Genomic DNA, 23,199 nt, shown 5'->3' on the forward strand with positions numbered 1-23,199 from the left:
AATGTTAAGTAAATTTCCACTTTGTTGTTGTCACTGTTGTTTAAATTACTGTTTTCTTTCTAGTTTTAGTTTTCCCTCCATTTAGTGTCTTCCTTTCCACTTCTTTTACTCTTTGATTCATCTTTATCATCATAAGGTCAGGCTGCATTTGCAATAATTTGAAAGAGCAGGCCCAGCCCCCAAACCCAGAACAGGTACCAAGAACAAAGCCACAGGGAATGGAGCCACTTGGAGTAATTTCGTTGAGCACAAAAGGCAGTGTGGTTAAGTGGGTTTTTGACACTTTGTCAGGAGTACCTTGATAGCCCTCTCTTTTTTAACCTACCAATAGAAAGATCCTCAGTTTACAGTATTTACTGAGACTCCCTTTTCTACCAGTCAAGAATTTTACTTGCCTCTGTTTTGAAGCCCAGAAGAGCCAGTTTGCAGCTGGGAATGTAAAAGGGCAAGTTCGTTGTGGACCTGAAATTAGGGTTCATTGATGTCTGACATGCTTTCCTGCTCCTCTCGTGAGCCCTTTCGGTAAACTTCTGGATCCAGAGACAGCCTGAGGGCTGCCTGCTTCACCTTCAGCCCCAGATCGGGGCATTTCCCTGTCTCCTGTCATCAGATCTTGGTTGTTCAAGTCACTTTCCTTCACAAAACCATTTTCACACAGATACTTGCTCATTTGTTCATCTCCGCAGGAAGCCCCTGTCATGGGTTAAGATGCACGTCTCTTCTGGAGAAGGGGACTGCGGTCAGGCTGACAGAGGCAGGAGGCATTTGCAGTTAATCTGAGGGCCCTGGGCCCCTTCACCTGAGGGTACTGTCTTTTTGAGTAAGACACTGTAGAATTTCTCCATGCTCTTCATTTGAGGGAATAAACCCATTCGTTTAATAAGGGCTATTTTATCATGCAATTGAGGTTTAGGTTTTTTTTATGATAATCAGATCATTACAGAATCATTACTGTAGCCGTTTCAGGGTAACCAAAGTCAGTTTATGTCTAAACTAGACTTCTGCATGGTTGTTCTGTACAACTGAAAATCATTAATAAAGAGGAAGCATTCTGAACATCACAAAAAGAAGTGTGAGAAGATGCAAGATGTGCCGGTTTGTGTTCATGTGGGTGGTGGGCTCTGAGAAGGAGCAAGATCAAATGAGAGGCAAATGTTGGCAAAATGCTTCCTTTTTTATTGATCCCCTCTCTCGTATAACGTTAGAATTAGCGTGGGCTGTTGGCCTGCGGTGTGTGGAAACAGTTCAAGTTGAAGTGATTGGCCTCAGAATTTTACTGCTAAGAATTATCTTACTTGTTTACAAAGCTTTTTATTTTCCGCTAATATTTTCTAGCGTTTTCTTCCCATTTCCTATTAAGGTATAACTTACATGCAGTAACAGTCATCCTTTCTCGTGTACAATTCTGCAAGTTTTGGGAAATGTATACAGTTGTGTAAATATCATCACAATCAAGATACAGAATAATTCCTGGTGTCCTTTGTAGTCAACCCTCTGTTTTCTGTCTTCATAGTTTGGCCTTTTCTGGGGTGTCATATAAATAGAATCATTAAGCCTAGTGCATTTGAGGTTCACCCACGTTGTTGTGTGTATCAGTTATTCACCCTTTTTTATTGCCTAGTAGTGTTCCATTGCGTGGGTATACCATAGTTTGTTTATCCCTTACCCAGTTAGGGACAAAGTTTTTGGCAATTATAAACAAAACCACTATAAACATTTGTATACAGGTTTTTGGGTGAATGTATGTTTTCATTTCAGTTGGGTAAATACCTACGAGTGAAATTGCTGGGTTATATGGTAAGTGTATGTATATCTTTATAAGAAACTACTCATCTATTTTTCAAAATGACTGTACCATTTTGCAGTCCCACCAGCAGGGTATAAAAGTTCCACTTCCACTGTATCCTCACTAGCACTTGGTATTGCCAATATTCTTTTTTGTTTTTGTTTCTTAATTTTAGCCATTCTAATAGGTGTGTAGTGGTTTCTCGTCAGAGTTTCAATTTGCCTTCCCCTAGTGACTAACGATGGTGAGCATCTCTTCATTTGCTTTTTTGCCGTTCATATATCTTCTTTGGTGAAGAATCTGTTCAAATATTTTGCCTTTTTTTTTAAAAAAAACTGAAATGTTTGTTTTCTTATTATTGAAGTTTGAGAGTTCTTTATGTATTCTGGATATAAACCTTTTATCAGATATGTAGTTTGCAAATATTTTCCCTGAGACTGTGGCTTGTCTTTTTCATTGTCTTCATTTACAGACACTTATTTCATACATGGCTTCCTTATTTTGTTGCACACACTTCATGCACGCACCATAGATTTCATGCTGTCACAGGACTACACTGTGGGAAAGCGTAGTAGAGAACGCAGGATAGTTTTTGTCCAAGATGCAGGTGCAGAGAGATGGACTAGGAAAAGCTTATTTAAGAGTTGTTATTCAAAGACATTGTCTGTGCCAACAGAAAAGACATCCTGTTGTTTTTATATCTAATTGGTTTCCAGAAACACAACTTTCAATTTCAAGCCAGTGTGCTTCATGATGGGAGTATGTTCACTTGGCTCCCGGATGAAAACAGTTACAAAGGAAGCCCTGGATACCTAAGAATGCAGCTATGTTCTTTTGCATATGTGTGCACACAGGAGAGAAAGACAGGGAAAACCTGAAGGGAGACACAGGCAGACACAGAAGAAGTTAGTAGTGTGAGAGTCAGCCCTGTGTGACCACATGCTCCTGGGGGACGAGGAATGGGTGACATGACTCCATTATTCCCCACAATTCCTATTCTGTGCTTTGTGGGCAACTTAAGCGTTTTCCAAAGGTATATTTGATTATGTGCTGTTTTTTTTCTTTTGGGTCAGTTTCCTAATCTTCACATTTGATGCTATTCCATTGTAGCAAGTCAGAGCGAATGGAAGTGGTTTTCAGAAACTATAATCTGTTTTAGCAGGTCCCAAATAAAAACTTCACAATAAGTGATAGAGATTCATACACTGTACCTCCCTTGGTATTCTTTAACATCATCTATAGCCCGCTTATTTTCTGTTGGTCTGTCTGTTGGTTATTCTGTCTCCTTCTCCCCACCCACCCTACCTACTGTTTGGTTATTTCTCTGATACCTGCTCTAAGAGTGACAGTGGCTGAGAGAGGATACTCTGTTGGATGTTGCCCTTTTGGAATCTCAGGACTTCATTGTTCAGCATTATTTATGTTTATCTTATAAAATGTGAGTCCATAAATTTTTAATACTGGAAGAAACTTTAGAGAGAGCTTTTATTCCAGTCTCTCTCTCTATGGATAGGAAGATCAAGGCTCAGAATGGCGAAGGGATTTGTAATCTTGGAGCTGGGGCAAATGGAAAAGTGGGCCCCAAACACAGGCCTCTTACTTCCCAGTTCTGTGTTATTTCTAGACTGCAAATCAAGGAAAAGCTGTGTGGGGGTGGTGCCTAGAAAGAGGATGCTCAAAAGTGCAACTCGAATAAGGTTTTGGGCGTGTCGCTGGATTTATGTTAAGTATAAGGATAATTAAGAATAAACTAGTGGGATCGTTTAAGTTTTAGCAAGGCTATAGAGAAAGATATTAGGCTTTTAATTTTTTTAAGGAATAAAATTGTCACAGCAAGAGCTGAATATACAGCAGCTATCTGAGCTGGGCCAGGGTGCTGGGGAAAGGTGGCCTGTAGTTGGGAGGGTTGCTGGTGAGTTCCACCTGCAATCAGAGTACAGCATACTCCTGCGACCGCTCATTTCCATGGCCACTGGAACATGGACATCAGGAGGAGAAAGGGTTTGTACTGCTGGCCGTGGTATATAAACTAGTCCTCAGTCGTGTGTCAACTGGGAGACTTGTGTCTCAAAGGAATGTGGGAGATATGCTCCCTAGGAGTTGCTTAGAAGCCTTTTTAAAGAGCTCCAGCCCAACCGCTCTTTAATCTCTGATCTGGGAATGATACCGAGACCCACCACAGGCATCACAGGCAACCTCAGCCCACCCACTAGCTGCAATGAAACGTCAGATAGCAGCAAGCCCTGGAGCCACTCATTCCAGCAACCTTAAAAGGGTGCTCATCCTCAGTAAGGAGTCCCTATAGCCCATCTCCCTGGAGCACTCACTATGCCCCAGACCTTGTTCAGCACTTTCTGTATGTTAGGTCATTTATCCCTCCTCACCACCCTGTGAGGGAGGAACAGTTATTCGCTCCATTTCACAGATGAGAAAACTGAGACCCAGAGGGCGTCAGTGACTTGCCCAGGTCACACAGATTGAATTCCGAGAAGCTGAGATTTGAACTCAGATCTCTCTGACTCCCAAGCCCAAACTCTTGTCGACCACATCACACAGCCTCCTGTATTCACTTTGCAAACACTTAAGGCCTAAATTGTACCACCCTCTACAGAAGCCAGTAGCCCCATGTGGCTCCTGAGCCCTTGAAATGTGGCAAGTGCTACCTGTTGACATGATAATATTTTGGATATATTGGATTAAATAGAATATATTGTTAAAGTTAATTTCAACTGTTTCTTTTTACTTTTGTAATGTGTCTACTAGGAATTCTAAACTTCCATTTTATTTCTGGTGGAGAGTGCTAGAAATCCCAAACCATGTCACAAACGGCCTGAGAGGGGGCCACTGAGAGCAGACCACAGATGGTGCAGGATGACTGTGGCTGCTGGCACCAATGCCCCCAGAAAGACCAGTCTCCCCTTGCTGCTAAGAGATGGCATGAGTCAAAACTAGCATTTTCCGAAGAGTGTTTTTTGAGAAGTTAATAGCAAAACCAACCAGTCTTTTAGTAAAATACAGGCCTGAGTATGTTCATCACTTTATACTATTTCAAATAGATATTCTTTTTTTTTTTTTTTTTTTGAGGAAGATTAGCCTTGAGCTAACTGCTTCCAGTCCTCCTCTTTTTGCTGAGGAAGGCTAGCCCTGAGCTAACATCCATGCCCATCTTCCTCTACTTTATATGTGGGATGCCTACCACAGCATGGCTTTTGCCAAGTGGTGCCATGTCGGCACCTGGGACCCGAACTGGTGAATCCTGGGCTGCCGAAGCGAAATGTGCGCACTTAACCGCTGTGCCACCAGGCCAGCCCCTCAAATAGATATTCTTTAAATATTTTCTCATGTTATTTCCAGTGTGCCTCGGTTTCTTCCTTTATGAAATAGAGATAATAGTCCCTACCATATCTGGTTGCTGTGAAGAATAATCAGGTTAATCCACATAAGGTGTTTAGAAGAGTGCCTGCCGCAGAGGAAAGCATTCAGCAAACCTTAGCCAGTATTATCATGGTGGTGGTCGTTGTTGTTGTTACTGCCTCTAGGTGAAGGAGCTGCAGGATGGTGAATGAGGAAGGGTGGGGCAGGACCTTTGGGAGTGGTGCCCAAGCTTGCGTACCTGAGACAGCAAATTTAACTCCCCACTTCGCTGGAGGCGCCCACCCCTTAGAAGACAGTGTGACCCTCAGACATGCCTCCACCACCCGCCACAGCCCCTTGAACTGCAAGAAGCTTCTCAGTTGTTTTCTTCCAATGACATCTCCTCCCCTCCCTGAGAGGAAAGCCCATCAATACACTCTTCTCCATCTCGTTCTATTTTCAGGAATGGCTCAGTCCCCATCATCTGCCCCATAAGCTAGCCAAGATCCCGTAAGTGTCCCAGTTCCGTAGTTAAACAAATGTAAGCTGGCTTCTTTCCTGCAAGACTTCTCAGGGCTCTTAAAATGCTAATATGTATGGAGAAAGTCCCAGATGTGAATACTGTGTAAAGTGTTTTGCAAACCTACTTGATTTGTTTTTGGAAATACCTTCTGGGACTAATGTTCTGTAAACTACTCGTGGGGAAATATTGTTTCTAAAGGTTCTGGCCAACCAAAAAGCATGTCAGCAAAGTCTCTTCCACCGCTGCCCTTTGCCCGCATTTCCTGTCAGTGCTGTGCAGGGAGCGCTACTAGACGTGGGCATGCTACTTTTCCCCCAAAGCTCACAGAGAAAGTGGGTTTAGGGACGTGATCCTAAAGAGGATTCAGGGATTTGTTGTTGTTTTTAAAGCTAGCCAATTGAGGAGCCTTTAGAAAGAGATGAAACCTTGGTGAATTCTCGTTCCTACCCTTTCGAGCTTTGTATATACAGAACACTTCCCCCGCTTAGCTCCTTCCCCACCTGGTTCTCTGGAAACACATTGTTCTTTATTATTAGAACATTCGTTGGTTTTACGGCTGTTTTTGTGTTTATGTTTTCTCTCTTTTTTTTCCCCTTACATTATGCTTGTTTATTCATCTTCCTCTGATCTCAGTAGACTTTGTTTCTCCTGTCCTACTGAGTCCCTGTCTGGAGGCTTCATTAAGTAACTCTGAACATCCCGATTAGTGCAGACCTTAGATCTGACTAGAACAAAGACAGCCTGGCAACTGCCGTCAGCTTCCACTTTCTGTTGCCTGTTTGTTATCAACTGCTGGAGCCAGCTGAGAGGTGGAAGTGTTTGTGGCATTTGTTTACATCTAATTACGTCTCAGACTATGTCTTCTCGCTATCAGTCCGCATGTGCTTGTCACCTAGATTGGAAGTTCCATGGGAGCAGGGACTGGTCTTCCATGTGTTTACTTCATTCCCTCCCTCTCTCCTTCCCTGTCCTTCCTTCTTCTCTCCCTCTTTCCCTTTAGAAGATTCTTTCTAAAATGAAATTGCTGTGTTTGAGAAACTCTAATGTCAATATACTAATTTATAAAGGGGATATTTTGCACACTTCTAGTAAAACAACAACTAATAATTGTTATCACGTTAAATATTTAATGGATGCTTCCTGTGTGCCACACTCTGCTCTAGGGGCATTTGACATATCATCTCTTTGAATCCTCACAGTTACCCTTTGAGGGATGTGCTGTTATTATCCTCATTTTGCAGATGAGAAAACTGAGGCTTGGAGGCAGGAAGGGCAGCTAGAGTAGTGCGAAGTCAGGCACATGAACCAGGGCTGGTCTGGCTCCAGAATCCAAGTGTGAAACCACTGATGATTCCCGTCCAGCTTCCTTCTGGCAGTCAAGCCCGGGTGGAACAGAAAGGGGACTTGCGAACAGCCTCGCTCTCCAGTCCTCCCTTTGGTCCTGTGCTGTGATTCCTCTGCCCAGTTAGACCATGAGGTCATGAGGTGGCTCAGTGCCTTAAGGAAACTCAGTTAAATTTTTATAAACCTTATGAAAATAGACAGCAATAATTAACTTCCCAGCTGTTCAAGTTAACATTTGCATCTCCGTAGCCCAACCCCAGTAGGTGGGAAACACTTACTGAGTAACTGCCTTGTTAGGCCTGCATGTGATTTTCTAAAATAATTCCACTCATTTAGTAATGTAATATGCATTTTATTGCATGACAATGTGAAATTAAGCCCATTTAAAACATTTTTACCAAAAAATAAGCAAATGTTGTTAAAGTTTTTGGCTGTGAGGCTTTTTAATAATGATAATCATCTTATGTTTTTATGGTGCTGTCTTTTTAATGATGGGCCCCAAGTTTTATTTTTGTTTTGTTCTTGCTATTGTTTATTTCAACTTACCTAACCCAGTGCCTTGCACGAAATAGGTGCTTAAAAAATAATATTTTTAAAGTCAATTTATAACTTACAAAGAATTTTCTATATGCTTTCTCATTTAATTTTCAAAGTAGCTTGTGTCTTTGAAATTATTATCGTAAGCCAGAAAATTGTTTTTAAGCACGGTCACTCTCCCTCAAATAGTTCCTTTTGCTTCTAACTCACTATGTGACTTTATAACTGATAAAAATAGACAAAAACACAATATTTATTGGTTCCTTCCTGTGTGCTAGGCACTTTACGTGCATGATCTCCCATTACTCCTCACAACAGCTCTATGAAAGAGGTGCTCTTGTTACTCGGCTTTGTAAGTGGGAGAACTGAGGGTGAGCAGGTCAGTTATCTGCCCAAGGTCAAAGAGGACTTGAAGCTGCTCCCTTCAGAGCGTGAGCTCTTAGATCGCTGGCTGTTTGTCATGGTGTAAACGTCACTGCTTCCCCTTCATAGTCAAGGCCAAAACAATGGTAAAAGCCAACATTAACTCATGTTCTTGGAATAAAATGTTACAACTGTAGTTAGTGCCTGTGACTTGGCATTAGGAAGCACACAGCTGCCATTTAGAGTTTTTTAAGATGCCTAAATTTGTTTACATGTGCGTGTGAGAGTTCACATTGCAAAAGATTATACTTTCCTCTGAGTGCAAACATGCATTTGATTCTTGGAGATAATCATGCTATTTTTTTTTTAATTATCTGGGTTTTTTTAGAGCAGTTTTAGGTTCACAGAAAAATTGAGAGGAAGGTACAGAGATTTTCCATGCATCCCTTGTTCCTGCGCAAGCATAACCTTCCCCACTATCAACATCTCCCACCAGAGGGTCCATTTGTTACAATCGATGAACATACACTGACGCATCATAATCAGCCAAAGTCCGTAGTTTACATTATGATTCCCTCTTGGAGTTATACATTCTGTGGGTTTGGACAAATGCATAATGGCATGCATCCATCGTTATGGTATTACTCAGAGTATTTTCATTGCCCTACAAATCCTCTGAATGCTCTACCTAGACATCCCTCCCTCACCTCAACCCTTGGCAACCACTGATCTTTACCACGTCCATAGTTTGGCCTTTTCCAGAAGGTCATGTAGTTGGAATCATACAGTATGTACCCTTTTCAGATTGGCTTCTTTCACTTAGTAATATGCTTTTAAGTTTCCTCCAAGGCTTTTCATGGCTTGATAGCTCATTTCTTTATAGTGATGAATAAGATTACGTTGTCTGAATGTACCACAGTTTATCTATTCACCTACTGAAGGACATCTTAATTGCCTCCAAATTTTAGCAATTATGAATAAAGCTACCCAGAAGCATCTATGTGCTGGTTTTTGAGTGGACATAAATTTTCAGCTCCTTTGGGTAAACACCAAGGAGCACAACTGCTGGATCATTTGGTAAGAGTATATTTAGTTTTGTAAGAAACACCCAAACTGTCTTCCAAAGTGACTGTACCATTTTGCATTCCCACCAGCCACAAATGAGAGTTCTTGTTGCTCCACATCCTTATCAGCATTTGTTGTTGTTAGTGTTCTAGATTTTGGCCTTTCCAATCAGTGTGTTTTAATTTGTTTTAATTTGTATTTCTTTGATATATGATGTGGAGCATATTTTCATACACTTACTTGCCATCTGTATATCTTATTTGGTTCAACATGCTATTTTAAGATTTGAACTTGGCCAGGTTGCTCACAAGCTATTTAGTTAAGTAAATATGATTAATTTTTGAGGAATCCTTAAAGAAGAAGAACCATGAGAAAATGATTTCCTCTCTGAGTGTTATATTTGAGCTTCAAGAAGAGGCATGAAAGTGGTCTAGCCACTTTGGAAAACAATTTGGCAGTTCTTCAAAATGGTAAACATAGAGCTGCCATATGACCCGGCAGTTGTACTCCTGGTATATAGTCAAGAGAAATGTAAACATGGCCACACAAAAACTTATACACATATGTTCATAGCAACATTATTTGATTGAGTTGTTGGACCCAAATGTCCACCAATTGATGAATAGATAAACAAAATGTCATATATCTATACAGTGGAATATTATTTGACAATAAAAAGTAATGGAGTACTGATACATGCTACAACATGGATGAACCTTGAAAACGTTGCACTAAGTGAAAGAAGCCAGACACAAAAAGCCACATATTGTATGACTCCATTTGTATGACATGCCAGAATAGGCAAATCCAAAGATAATAAACATAGGTTAGTGATTGCCAGAGGCTGGGGGTGGGGATGGGTGGGGTGCAGGGGTTGGGGATGGAGAGTGACCACTCATGGGTACAGGATTTCTTTTGGGGGCAATGAAAATATTCTAAAATTAGGTAATGGTGATGATTGCACAACACTATGAATATACTAACAACCACTGAATTGTATACTTTGAAAGTATAAATTCTGTGGTGTGTAAATTATATCTTAATAAAAAGTAATAGTAAATGTAAAGCTATGTGTGGGGAAAAGAAGAGCAAAAATACAGAAACTGTTCGTACTGTGCTTTCCACAGGGGTGAAATATCGTTATATAGCCCATTCTGATGAAGCTATTAGCAGGATGACACTGCAAATTTGAAACACTAGCCTCAATTCCATTATGCTAAAAAGTTACTAAAGAGAAATGTGGATGACTTTCTTTTTAATCCTAACAGTGTGTGTCCCTTGGTGGAAATCATTCTGTTATTAACAATTTCTATTCAGAGGTAAGAGAGTTGAGTAGGTATACAAATTATAATGTCTATTTTTTCAGTTCTCAGTAAAAATGTTCATGCATTTGTAGTCATAGTGAATATTTGAATCTTTAAAGCTCGTATAAGTTTTAATGCTAAATTCAAACTTGCTTGCTAAAATGGTTAATGTGGTAGAAATTAGCTGGGCTAATTAGGTCAATAAATATGATTCTCACTCATTAGGATAAAAGATCAGATGGATAAAAGACCAAGAAATATTATATATTAGAAAACATTACTTTCAATTCTGAAAAAGTAATTTTGTTTATGCATTTTCATGCCACATAAAGTGTCTTGAATTATTTCTTTGATATGCAGATTACTTGTGAATGAAATGTCTTCTAGGTATATTAGAATTTAGGTAGGTTGTTCTCTGTTAGAAATTGTAGCCTTTTACTGATTAATGCCTTCATTTCTTCAACTTTGTTGTTTAAATAAGTGTACGTTGTTTCCAGTTAGTGCCTTGATTCATCCTCCGGTTTCTCCATGCCCAAGTCCCCTCTGATGATTTTCTGAGAGCACATTTTTTCCCCTTAGTGGTCAAAGTGAGTGAATTCTATACAGCATTTCCTGAGTTGTTTTCTCCCTGCAGGTATACTTTTTTCTAAATAAACCCAAATAAACCCAATAAATCAAAATATTTACAGAAGACATTAAGTAAAGATTATTTACTCTTCACAAACTACGTGATGTATTTTCTTTTTTTATCAGTTTTATTGAGATATAATTCATAAACTACACTATGCATCCATTTAAAGTATCCAATTCAGTGGTTCTTGGTGTATTCACAGATATGTGCAACCATCATCATGGTCAGTTTTAGAGCATATTTATCACTTGAGAAAGAAACCCTGTATCCTTTAGTTATCAACCCTCCTATGCCCCCACCCCACCTTCAGCCCTAATCAATTAATCTACTTTCTGTCTCTGTAGATTTCCCTATTCTAGACATTTTATATGACTGAAATCATATAATATGTGGTCTTTTGTGACTGACTTCTTTCACTTTACTGATCCCAAAAAGTTTATCAAAATCAGGAAAATTTAGCAATTATAAACATATGTGCACCTCCTAACAGAGCACCAAAATACATGAAGCAAAAACTGACAGAAATGAAGGGAGACATAGACAATTCAACAATGATACTTGGGAACTTCAATACTCCACTTTCAATAATGTATAGAACAGCCAAGAAGAAGATAAACAAAAAAATGAAAATTTGAACATTATAAACCAACTACACCTAACAGATATTTATACAACACTCTACCCAACAACAGCAGAATATAGATTCTTCTGAAGTACACATGAAACATTCTCCAGACTAGACTGTATTCTGTATTCTAGGCCATAAAGCAAATCTCAATAGGTTTAAAAGCATGGAAGTAATGCAGGGTATCTTCTCTGGCCACAGTGGAATGAAATTAGAAATCAGTAACAGAAAAAAAAATGAGAAACTCAAAAATATGTGGAAAGTAGGCAGCATACTCCTAAATAACCAATAGGTCAAAGGAGGAGCCAGAAAATACTTTGAGGTGAATGAAAATGAAGACACAGTGTACCAAAACGTACAGTATGCAGCTAAAGCAGGACTTAGAGGGAAATTTATAGCTATGTTTTAAAGGCTTCTATTAAGAAAGAAGGAGAATCTCAAATCAGTAATCTAACTTCCACTTTAAGAAACTGGAAAAAGAAAACTAAACCTAAAGCAAGCAGAAGGAAATAATAAAGATTCGAGCAGAAATTAATGAGATAGAGAAGACAAAAACAAGAGAGACTTTAATACCTTTGAAATTTTACCGATTATAATAAATTATATTAAAATATTTGCAGAAGACATTAAACAAAGATTATTTGTTTTTCACAAAATAAGTGACATTTTCTTAATATATTAGAAAGCATTCAATTTTCAATATGGCTTCCATATATCTGTTGTAAAAAAATAGTCTGTGAAAATATCCATCAGACACTGTCTCTTTTCCAATTCAAATTCTGTTTGGAGACTGTCAACCAAACCATGAGTCTGTTTCATTGCCCAGCTCTTGAGAAATCTTGCCTGATAGAAGGACCACTATTTAGGGTGTTGATCAAATTCATAGCTGATTCCTTGTACCACCACTTTCTGTATGTGACATTGGACAAGATGCTCAATCTCTTTGAGACTTATTTTCCTCATCTGTAAGATAAAGGCAGTTTTCTCAGTCATACATAAAAGAGCCTAGTTCAATAACTGGCACATACTAGGTGCTTGATTAATATCTATTCTATAATCATTTGATGATTTAAAAGTGGAATGACACCCTATTTACCCATATGGCATGAGTATACATATATGAATACACTTGAGAGAGAGACTGAAAGAAAAAGAATCTAATGTTGAATCCTACTCTGTACCAGGCTTTGGACTAGTCATGTTATCTGTGGCTGGACCACGTATAACTTGTTTGACATTTTGGACTGATTTCATTATTTTAATAACTGCTAAAACACTCAACTTGCCAAAATACACATCCTGGCCTAAATCGATTGTTTTAGCAGTAAGTTATAATGGTTAAATTTTTGAGCCCTTCAAATATGAAACCACTCATAGCTTAACTTTTTTGTTGTTGTTGTTGTTACTGGTGTAATAAATTCTATTCCCTGTGTGTCAGGTAAGCGTGTTTCTTAGTTGTACAAGTCTGTTCCCTGTTTTAGACTACAAGCTAGTGACATTAAAGCTTGAAAGCACGTTTATGAGCTGATAGGCATGATAACTGATTAAATTCTGTTTTTATTCAAAGCCTAATTTGGCATGCATTTTTATGTTTATTCTGTTTATTGTGTGGTTGATGATTTTGAGTTTGAATATTTTCACCAGCAGTACAAGATTCAAGCCAAATTGGAGACTAGGGCTTCTCAAAACTTTAACATGAATATGAATCACCTGGAGATCTTTATAATGTGGATTCTGATTCATCAGGTCTTGAGTGGGGCCGAAGAGTCTGTGTTTCTAACAACCTTCCAGGGGTTGCCAATGCTGCTGGTCCATGGACCACACTTTGAGCAGCAAAATTGTGTAGCATCCAAGAGGTATATAGGCAAGAGCTGGAAATGCGTAGAGCTAATCGGGCATTATATATCATGCTCCCAACTGCTTGTTCATACTCTCTGAGTTTAATCTACTACCTTAACTAAGCCCTGAAATAAATAGATTAAAAATTTGGAGGCATTGAGTAGCAGTGATTCTATTCTTACATTTCATGTATTACAATGATTGAATACGGTAATAGAAAAATACCTTGTCGTGCATTTTCTATAGTTCCTTTGTATTGTCTATTAGCCTGCCCACCTCTCAGACCTCTAGAGCTGCGTTATTGGCCCTTCCTATTTCTATGGCAAAGAACAATGAATGGAAACCGCTTAAATCCCAGCAAGACTTTTGTTACCAACTGAAAAGAATCATATACAATTGTTTCCCTTAAACTCAGGTTGGATTTTCTAATACCTTATGTGAGCATTTAGGAATGCTTCCAGGGAAGATAATTTCAAGTCCTTAGTCATTTAGATGAGAGTGCAGATCGAGCTTGACCTATAGAGTTCATCGTATATAGAACTTGATTTTGTATGTAATTTGACTACAGAGGCATCATTTTAAGATGTGTCAAGTTAAATTCTTGATATGAAATAGATGTGGCTTGAAATGTAATGCATGCCATCTGATTTGTTACAGAGCACAAAAACAGTCACAGTAAAGACAAGAGGAAAACGAGAACGAGAAAATGGGGAGGAAGGAGTAGCCTGGCTGATGATGTGGCAGTTTTAAAAAGCAACTTAGCAACAAAGGCGCTTTCTGCCTATGATAACAAGACGGACAGCACAAGGGAAAAGAGGACCCACAGAAGAACAAAACGTTTTTTGTCCTATCCACGGTTTGTAGAAGTGATGGTGGTGGCAGACCACAGGATGGTTTTATACCACGGAGCAAACCTTCAACACTATATTTTAACTTTAATGTCAATTGTAAGTACATTCAAAAGAAGGTGATTTATGAGGTCCCTAAATGTGCCATTGGGGAATGGGTTTCCACCCAGTGCTTTGGAGGATCATTCAGGGCTGGCCTTTCAACGATTCAGGCAAGTGACTCAAGAGAACATAAGATTATTTGTGGGTGGCCTTTTTATAATGACAAAAATAGTTATCAATATTGAGTGTTTATTCTGTGTTAGACAATGTGCTTCTTACTTAAAAGGCATCGTTTCTAATCTGCCTGGCACCTCTGCCAGGTAGGATTATCATCCTCATAGGTAAGAAAACTGAGCCTCAGAGGAGTTAGGTCACTTGCCCATGGTCACATCAAGCTAGTAAATGGCTTAGAGACTGCACGTGACCTTTAACTTGTCCGGTGCCCCAAACCAGTGCTCTTTGTCTGACATAGGAACTTGCACAGTCAGGTGTGGGTCTCCAATAAGACTTTTTAGATGCTGGTTGTGAATCAGTCACCCATGGAGCTTTTTAAAATGCAGCTGCCTCTATCTCCTTCCCCAGGATTTTAATTAAGCAGCCCTGGTGTGAGGCATAGGACTCTCACTCTGTTTTTCTACTCCCATTTTGAATTAAAAAAGCAATCAATTTGTGTGATCAAAAAAAATCAGACAGAACCAGAGACTATGGATGAAAAATAAGTGTCCTTCCCTACCAAGGCTCCCAGACCCCTTCCCAGAGACAACCACTGTTACAAGTTTTTTTTGCATGTGTTTCTAACCAGCATCACCCAATAGAAATATAATGCAAGCCACATATGTCATTTTAAATTTCCTAGTAGCCACGTGAAAAAAAGGGAAACAAGTAAAATTAATTTCCATAACATTATATTTATCCAAATATTATCATTTCAGAAATTGGTTTATTTTTTATTTTTATTTATTTATTTATTTATTTTGAGGAAGATTAGCCCTGAGCTAACTACTGCCAATCTTCCTCTTTTTGCTGAGGAAGACTGGCCCTGAGCTAACATCCATGCCCATCTTCCTCTACTTTATATGTGGGACGCCTGCCACTGCATCGCTTTTGCCAAGTGGTGCCATGTCCACACCCGGGATCCAACCGGCGATCCCCAGCCCCCGAGAAGTAGAACGTATGAACTTAACTGCTGCGCCACCGGGCCAGCCCCACCATTTCAGAAATTGTTAATGAGATATTTTACTCTTTTTTCATACCAAGTCTTAAAAATCCAGTATATGTTTTACACTCACAGCACACCTCAGTTCTGACTAGCCACATTTCATGTGCTCAGTAGCCACATGTGGCAAGTGGCTACCATTGGGCAGCATAACTCTAGATGTTTCTTATGCAAATATGTATGCATATACAATGTTTTTTCAAACCGAAATGGAGCATTCTTAAATGCTGTCTTACATATTGCTATTTTCTTGAAATACTGGAGATTGTTCCGTAGCAGCCCATATGAGCTACCCTCATTCATTTTAAGCCTCAGCGTAGCATTCCTTTTAATGGATTGACTGTAGTTTATTTGAATGGGAATCTACATTTAGTAAGTTTCCCAAAGGAATGTGAAAAGCAACCATGTTTGGGAACCTTGATTTCAAGTTTCTTCTTCCCTCTCCTGGGCCTGTGTTCTGCCTTGTCTTTCCTCTCACTGCTGTGAACCATTCCCCTATGTTTCACACCCAAGCTGTCTTCCCTCCTCCCTCTCCTCACCCCATTCCCCATGCCCAGTCCCATATGCCCCAGCCCTCTCCTGTCCTGGAGGAGGGCAAGGAAAAGTTAATCAGGCCTTCTACTGACTCAAATCCATTTCCACCCCATAAATTCAGACTTGGCTTAAGAATTTCGATTACGAGAATCGACTTTGGGTCAAATTGACCTTGGTTGAGAGTTCTGGCTCTGTTACACAGCTCTGTATAGTCTTAGACAAGTTACTTAATTTCTCTGAGCCTTAGTTTCCTCATTTGTTGAGCACAGATTATAGTACCTAGCCCAGAGTTTTGCTATTAGCACTAAATGCAAAAGCATATGCAGTTTTCAGCAAAGATCTAGTCCATAATAAGCATTCAGTGAATGTTAGCTTTTGTAATTAATGATAATAATGAAAAATAAATCCAGGTTACCAGGTTGTTGATGACAAACATGGGTGGTAAACACAGGAACAGCAGTATTAGCAAACATGTGGTCCATGTGAGATTCCAGAAATTGGCAATCTGGACTTCAACTGGAATAACGTGCTTGGTCAAAAATGAATATCTGGTATTTTGGCACAGAGAACTGCTAAGTTGTATGGCAATGCAATTCAGAGACGAACACCTTGAAATTTAAACTTATTAGAAGTTATGATTATCTAAAACTGCCATCTGTGAATTTTACAGAGACTTATAATAAATGTTTGTTGAATGAATGAAAATTCAAAACTACAAAATGCAAGTGTTGCATGAAATGTGTAAGAAGAAGTGGAGTCCAACATAAGAAGTGAATTGCTTATTGTTACACAGAGTTCACAATTAACTTTGAAAAATTTATCTCGGTTGCAGGTAGCCTCTATCTATAAAGACCCAAGTATTGGAAATTTAATTAATATTGTTATTGTGAACTTAGTTGTGATTCATAATGAACAGGTAATAAAGTTTTTTTCTTCTTTCTTCTATCTGTATCCGAAATGGCATATCTCATTGGTGTTGGTACAATAGACCAACCATAATTCTTTTCTGTGTTTAGGAAGGACCTTCCATATCTTTTAATGCCCAGACAACATTAAAAAACTTTTGCCAGTGGCAGCATTCGAAGAACTATCCAGGTGGAATCCAGCATGATACTGCTGTTCTTGTAACGAGGTATATGAATTTCTTATTCCTCAGATCTCTCAGTTACTAGTCAAGTGGATGGGATGAAGTCAAATATTCCTGGTAGCCAGCCACTAGTACAGGGTTTTTCAACCTTGGTGCTATTGACCAGATAATTCTGTGTTGGGGGAGGGTGGGGCTGCCCTATGCGTTGTAGGATGTTTGAGAGCATCCTTGGTCTCTACCTACCACATACAAGGACCACTCTCTCCTCTCAATTGTGCCAACCAACAGGGTCTCCAGATGTTGTAAGATGTCTTCTGGGGGTTTGGGGAGAGGAACAGAATCACTAGCCAATAGGCACCAAGTAGGCATGGTGTTAAGCAAGCCTAGATGTAAATGCCCTATAGAGGGGGCAGCTGCTGTTCAGACTGAGCTTGTTGTTACCATGCAGGATATGAGTCCAATGTTGCCAGCTTCTGTGATTTTGCAAGAAGTCAGAATTATGGATTTTTCTTTTCAGTGAAATCTTTCCATTTTTAAACGGTAGCTACTAGCTCAAAAATATTTAAAATGCTGTATGGGGCAACAGAGAGGCATGCTGGCCTAGTTGTGCCTCCTGTGAGCCACCTCTGATATGGTCACAAAAGCTTACCGCCAAATGAATTTAAATGAAAGGCATTTAGAGCCTTCTCAGGAATGTTGGTTAAGAAACTAGAATCCCTTCCTCCAAGGTATGAGGAGAAGTCCTGGTTGGAGAGGTTTTCGCTTGCTCTGTGACTACCCCTGCGGCAGAGGAAGACGTCTCCCTGTAGCTTTTAATCTAATCCAATGATTCCCAAACCTTTTTGAGTTGCAAACCCCTGGCCTTGTTAGTTTGCTTTTTGTAACCTCCCTCCATAGAGTGGGTGCTGTTGGGAATGCCTAGAAGACTCTAAAGTGCTTACTTGTGTTGACGTTTACTCTTTGGTGTCGTCAAGGCCCTAAGTCTGCTTTGCTTTCAGACAGGATATCTGCAGAGCTCATGACAAATGTGATACCTTAGGTGAGTCTGCTGTGCGTATCCTCTATGGCTACAACAGTTTACTGCATGATTTTATTCCAAGCCGCAATTGCTTTTTAAAGTAAATCCGTGTGTGTGTGTGTGTGTTTTCTTTTCCCTTCTGATAGGTCTTGCTGAGCTGGGAACCATCTGTGATCCCTACAGAAGCTGTTCTATTAGTGAAGACAGTGGACTGAGTACAGCTTTTACAATAGCCCATGAACTGGGCCATGTGTATGTTTCCTTTCTATATTTTCACTTTATTCAGAGTGACCTGAAACTTTGGTTCCTTCACATCAGTGAGCATCCATCTGACTTTAGAGAGTGTGAGATGCTTCTCAAGTCATAGTAGAGTTTGCAGGGTTGAAGAGCTTGGAACCTATTTGGGACAGATGACTTTGACTCCAAAAAGTTGAGTACATGCAGTGTACCCTCTTCAGCCGTAGCTCACGTGTATCTTTGGTGTTTAACTGCACAAGTTTTCTATGCAAGGTCTAATATTCCCCTTTCCCACTGGGGATTGAAGGAATGGGGCCTTTCCAACACATCCACTGAAGCAGAGGGTATATTAGCTTGGAGAACTTTCCTGACTTAACATCTTTGTCTTGGGAGGATCCTCCAACATTGCCCTGGCCCAAAAGATTTTCAAAATCCAGATCATTCCTGATTCTAGTTATTCAAGGCTGGGATTCAGACATTTAGCTCCTGGGAGCAGTGATATACCTCCTTCAGGGAAGAGGATGAAGGAAGATGCAGAACAAAAATCATTTCCTAATTATAGTTACTAAGTGTCTGGTTGTTATGAAATTAGATTTTCCCTTTCATTCTTTAGAGACAGAGCATGGTTAGAACACGAGGCAAAATATTATCAATTTACTTCAAGGTATTCTGATTTTTGATCTGCATTATTTTCTTTCTAGAATGATTAAATTATTTTTTTTTTTTTGAGAAAGATTAGCCCTGAGCTAACATCTGCTGCCAATCCTCTTTTTTTTGCTGAGGAAGACTGGCCCTGAGCTAACATCCATGCCCATCTTCCTCTACTTTATATGTGGGATGCCTACTACAGCATGACTTGCCAAGCAGTGCAGTGTCCGCACCTGGGATCCGAACCGGTGAACTCCAGGGCCGCCGAAGCGGAGCACACAAACTTAACCACTATACCACAGGGCCAGCCCCTCAGACATTTTGAAAACACACCCCTTTTCTTTTCTCCAAAGGAAATATTGTCAGATGCCCAATATTTAGAGAATAAAAGAGGCATGGCTTTCAATTAAGTGGTTGTGGTGGGCCAGGGTCCTGCTTAGTCAGCTGCCTCTCTGTCCTTTTAGTTTCTGAAACACTTTTGTGAAACTCAAGGATTTCTTGGAACTCAGTTTGAAAACTACTGGCCCCACCAGCACTTTGCAAGACACAAAGGCTCTGACACAAATTGCAAGAGAATGGTCCGTGAAAAGAAAAGAATTTTGTAGTCCAGTGATCTTAAGAAATTACTTTCTAATCTAGCCCTGCTTGGAGTCACAAGACTAAATGGTATAAAGTAAAGGCTCTGAGAAGTCCTGTAGTAAAGTGAAGTGTTGGTTTTGTTTTAGTTTTCCCAAACTTATTTTAACAGAATCTTTTGAGGGTTTTTGTTTTACATAAAATCTAGTAAAACTTTTTAGAACTTTAAATGGGAGATGTAGATTTGATCATGAAGAATAGGGTGGCGTTTCAACAGGGCAGCTTTTCCTATCCCAGGGAGTAAAATGGGCAAAGTTACAGAGATAGGAATGTGTTCAAAGGGAAGAGCTTGAGTGATGGACAGATTAACATTTCCCTCCAATATATGGCTAAGAAAAGTACACTGTTTAAAGAAATATAATTAATTTCCTGTTAATTCCTTTCCCACAGGAGCTTATGAACTCCTTCTAACCAGCCAGTTTATAAAGTTGACATTTTAAGGAAAATTAGAATTTCAAGCAGCAAAAACTAAATATTTTCAGCTATAGAGAAGCCTCAACGCACAGTTAACAACCTCTCCCTCCACAAAACCATGTTATGCACATTGTTCTAGGAGCTTTCGTTTACATTATTATCTCCCTTAATCTTCATAATCCCCACAAGGTAGATATAATTGTTTCCCTGTGTCTGACTTAGTGATATTAAATAATTTGCCCAAAAGCTATAGCTGATGCTGGTGTACCAGCATACAATGTCAGGTTACCAGCTCAAAGATAGAAATTGGCTGGGGGCCACATACCCAAGTTCAGAACTGAATTGTTCTCTATTCTCCTTGACTTGAGGAACATGTGTGCTGTTTCCCTACCTGTAAGGTGGAGATAAAATATATGCACCCTGCAACTCCGTTATTCAACCATATAATACATATACACCTCATCTCAAAAGTATCAGGAAGTAAAAAATGAAATAATTGGTGAGCTATTTTTGTTTTGGTTCTGTGTCGCATATAGTTAGCTTTGCTCATATTCGGAGGAAGTGAACATCCTTTTTAAGAAAAATTTGCTGTGGTACTTTGTAGCAGATTTCCTAGTGAACTTTTTAAAAGTTAAATGTTAAGTTGTTACAATCATGACTTTATGATAATATAACACCCAAGAGCTTCTGGGGGAAAAAATAATTGGTCTTGTATTTGTTAAGCATCATGGGGTGCTTCGAAAACAGCTCCTACCTTCTCATACCAGCTTCATAGACATACAGAATCTAAGAGTTAGGAAGAATTCGGGAGGTAATTGAGTCTCTCCTGGAGACAGAAATCCTTACGCAGTATTCCTGACAAATCTTGTGCAGCTTATCTAACGGGAAGAAATATAGTTTATGTGTATATTCCAAAACACAGAGGTCTTGGAATCAGACTGAAGTGGATTCTCGTCCTAGGTCCTCAGCCTTAGTAGCCACTTGACCTTAATCAAGTAAATAAACCTCTCAACAACTCAGTTTCCTTATCTGTAAATTGTGAATTTGACCCAAAGAATAGGGTCAAACAGGTAATAAATGAAATAAAGCATCTTCCACATTTAACACATTGCCTGGTGCATTGGGATGCTAAAAAAGTCCTGGTTATTATTTTTTAGTAAGTGCTCAGTGAATATTTATTATTATCTAGCCCCTGCTATGAGCCAATGTGCCTGACATTTGCATGAAAAGAAGTTTTCTGTTTACATGATGAAATAAACTGGATCCTATCAAGTTGCAGTGGAGGTGGGGAATAAACAGCTCCTTTGCACCAGAGCGAAACAAACAGCTAAGATTTGAATGCTTTGCTTGTATTACATTTGTTGATCTATATATTACACCGATATGTAGTTGGGAACTGGAAATCTGAGCTGTTGTTCTTTTTAAGAAAATGGCATTAAGAACTACTATTAAGTTCAACCAAGACAGTTTGAATTTTTCCATCTCATGATTTCCATCTGGTAGTTATTCCATCTGGCAGTGATTGAGGGGCCTGAATTTTTAGAAGGAAAAGAAAACCAAACACGAGAGAAAATTAATGGAATGGACTTCAGGGACATTTATCCCAGTTTTTACTTTTATATGAAGCAAGTCTACAAACTTCTGTCTGACTCGCTTATTTCCATATCTCAGGATGAACTAGTGAAGGGAATTCCTCCCTAAATGCTAAATTAATCCTATGCATCAATCTTGTGATTGGGAACAGTCATCTGGAGAGGACAGCCCCTCTGCGCTTGTTACCCAATGGATAATTACCATGTGGGTCATAGGAGTAATGTTTCTGGATTAAGAAATGCTTCCTATCATTTTTTTCCCCACTTCCTCTGGCTAAGCCAAGAATGGCAAATATGTGTTAAAGCTGCTGCTGAGTTACCTCCCAGGCCCAAGAGGACATTGGCACTCCATCACAGCCTTCTCTCAGGCGAAACCTGGATTAGTTTAAGAATCCTTTTGTGCCCAACTTTTCAAGAAGCCAGTACCAATCAATTGGTGTTGGCATGAAGCATGAAACTCTTTGCCATCTCTGAGTTAAGCCAATTGAAGTGGCATGCTTCTGGTTTCCATGCTTGCAGCTTTCCCTAATCGGTTTTGTTGTGCACGAACTTTGCATACCTCTATAATGATATACCTACCCGGTTATATCATTTGTCAACCTGACCCAAAAAGGAGGAGATGCCAAGACCCATAGTGAGCCTCTTATTAGAAAGCTTTTGGCTTCAAGTTTTGACACTTGACTGACTCTTTATATTCACAACATTATCATAACCTGCCAAACTCTTGACTCTATAAATTGGCCTTTAACAGCTTATTAGGAATTCCAACCACTGTATTCTAGCACCAACTACAGCATGTTCAGAGCCTCTGCAATTCCAAAAAGCACACTTAAACCAAATAATGGACGAATCCACATCTTTTATATATATATAAAAGACACTTTGTATTAAATTGAGTGAGAATTATGTTTTATTCTACACTCCATTTTGAATCATCCAGTAATTGATCGCTCTGCTCACCAGGATTCAGATTTTTATCCACAATGCAGTAGTCAGTTCATTTTTTCTCTTAAACAGATGCATTCTTGAAGCAATAATGATAGTTCTATCCCTTGGTGTTTATTGACATTCTCATCATTGTCTCACTGGCCTTAGGTTTAACATGCCTCATGACGACAACAACAAGTGCAAAGAAGAAGGAGTAAAGAGTCCCCAGCATGTCATGGCTCCAACCTTGAACTTCTACACCAACCCCTGGATGTGGTCCAAGTGTAGTCGAAAATATATCACTGAATTTTTAGAGTAAGACTTGAACTTTCTTTTAGCACAGGCTTCTAGTGTCTTGCCTCCATGTAGTGAATTAATTGTGGGAAAGAAAATGTAGAGTCAAGCATTCCTTTGAGTTGTTATTTTTGTTGACATTCCTTGGAGGAGGAAAAAAAAATACTCTCTGACATCTGTGCAATTCATACCCTCGCCAGAATTTAGAAGATTACAGACTGAGCCAAAGAAAAGGTTGGGATCTTAAAGAGAGTATGTAAATGTTGCTTCATTCTTGGGAAAGCTATGGAATCTGTTCAGGTCCTGGGGGAGGGACTATCAATGTGATTACATGA

At 39.4% G+C, this 23,199-nt stretch overlaps 1 protein-coding gene across 4 annotated transcripts in view; it reads left to right on the plus strand.

Annotated features, from left to right (window-relative positions):
• Positions 1–23,199, plus strand: part of ADAMTS9 (ADAM metallopeptidase with thrombospondin type 1 motif 9) — a 165,140-nt gene that overhangs the window by 14,247 nt on the left and 127,694 nt on the right. For 3 of the 4 annotated variants that reach the window (XM_014859294.3, XM_070493019.1, XM_070493018.1), the window contains exons 4-9: positions 14,029–14,318; positions 16,844–16,927; positions 17,028–17,143; positions 18,097–18,137; positions 18,263–18,368; positions 22,739–22,885. In XM_014859294.3, the coding sequence (XP_014714780.3) occupies positions 14,029–14,318; positions 16,844–16,927; positions 17,028–17,143; positions 18,097–18,137; positions 18,263–18,368; positions 22,739–22,885 (784 nt within the window). The remainder of the gene's footprint in view (positions 1–14,028; positions 14,319–16,843; positions 16,928–17,027; positions 17,144–18,096; positions 18,138–18,262; positions 18,369–22,738; positions 22,886–23,199) is intronic. The other variant, XM_070493017.1, reaches the window with a different exon arrangement.

The sequence above is a fragment of the Equus asinus genome, chromosome 21, assembly GCF_041296235.1.
Source record: "Equus asinus isolate D_3611 breed Donkey chromosome 21, EquAss-T2T_v2, whole genome shotgun sequence".
NCBI classification, from domain to species: Eukaryota; Metazoa; Chordata; class Mammalia; order Perissodactyla; family Equidae; genus Equus; species Equus asinus.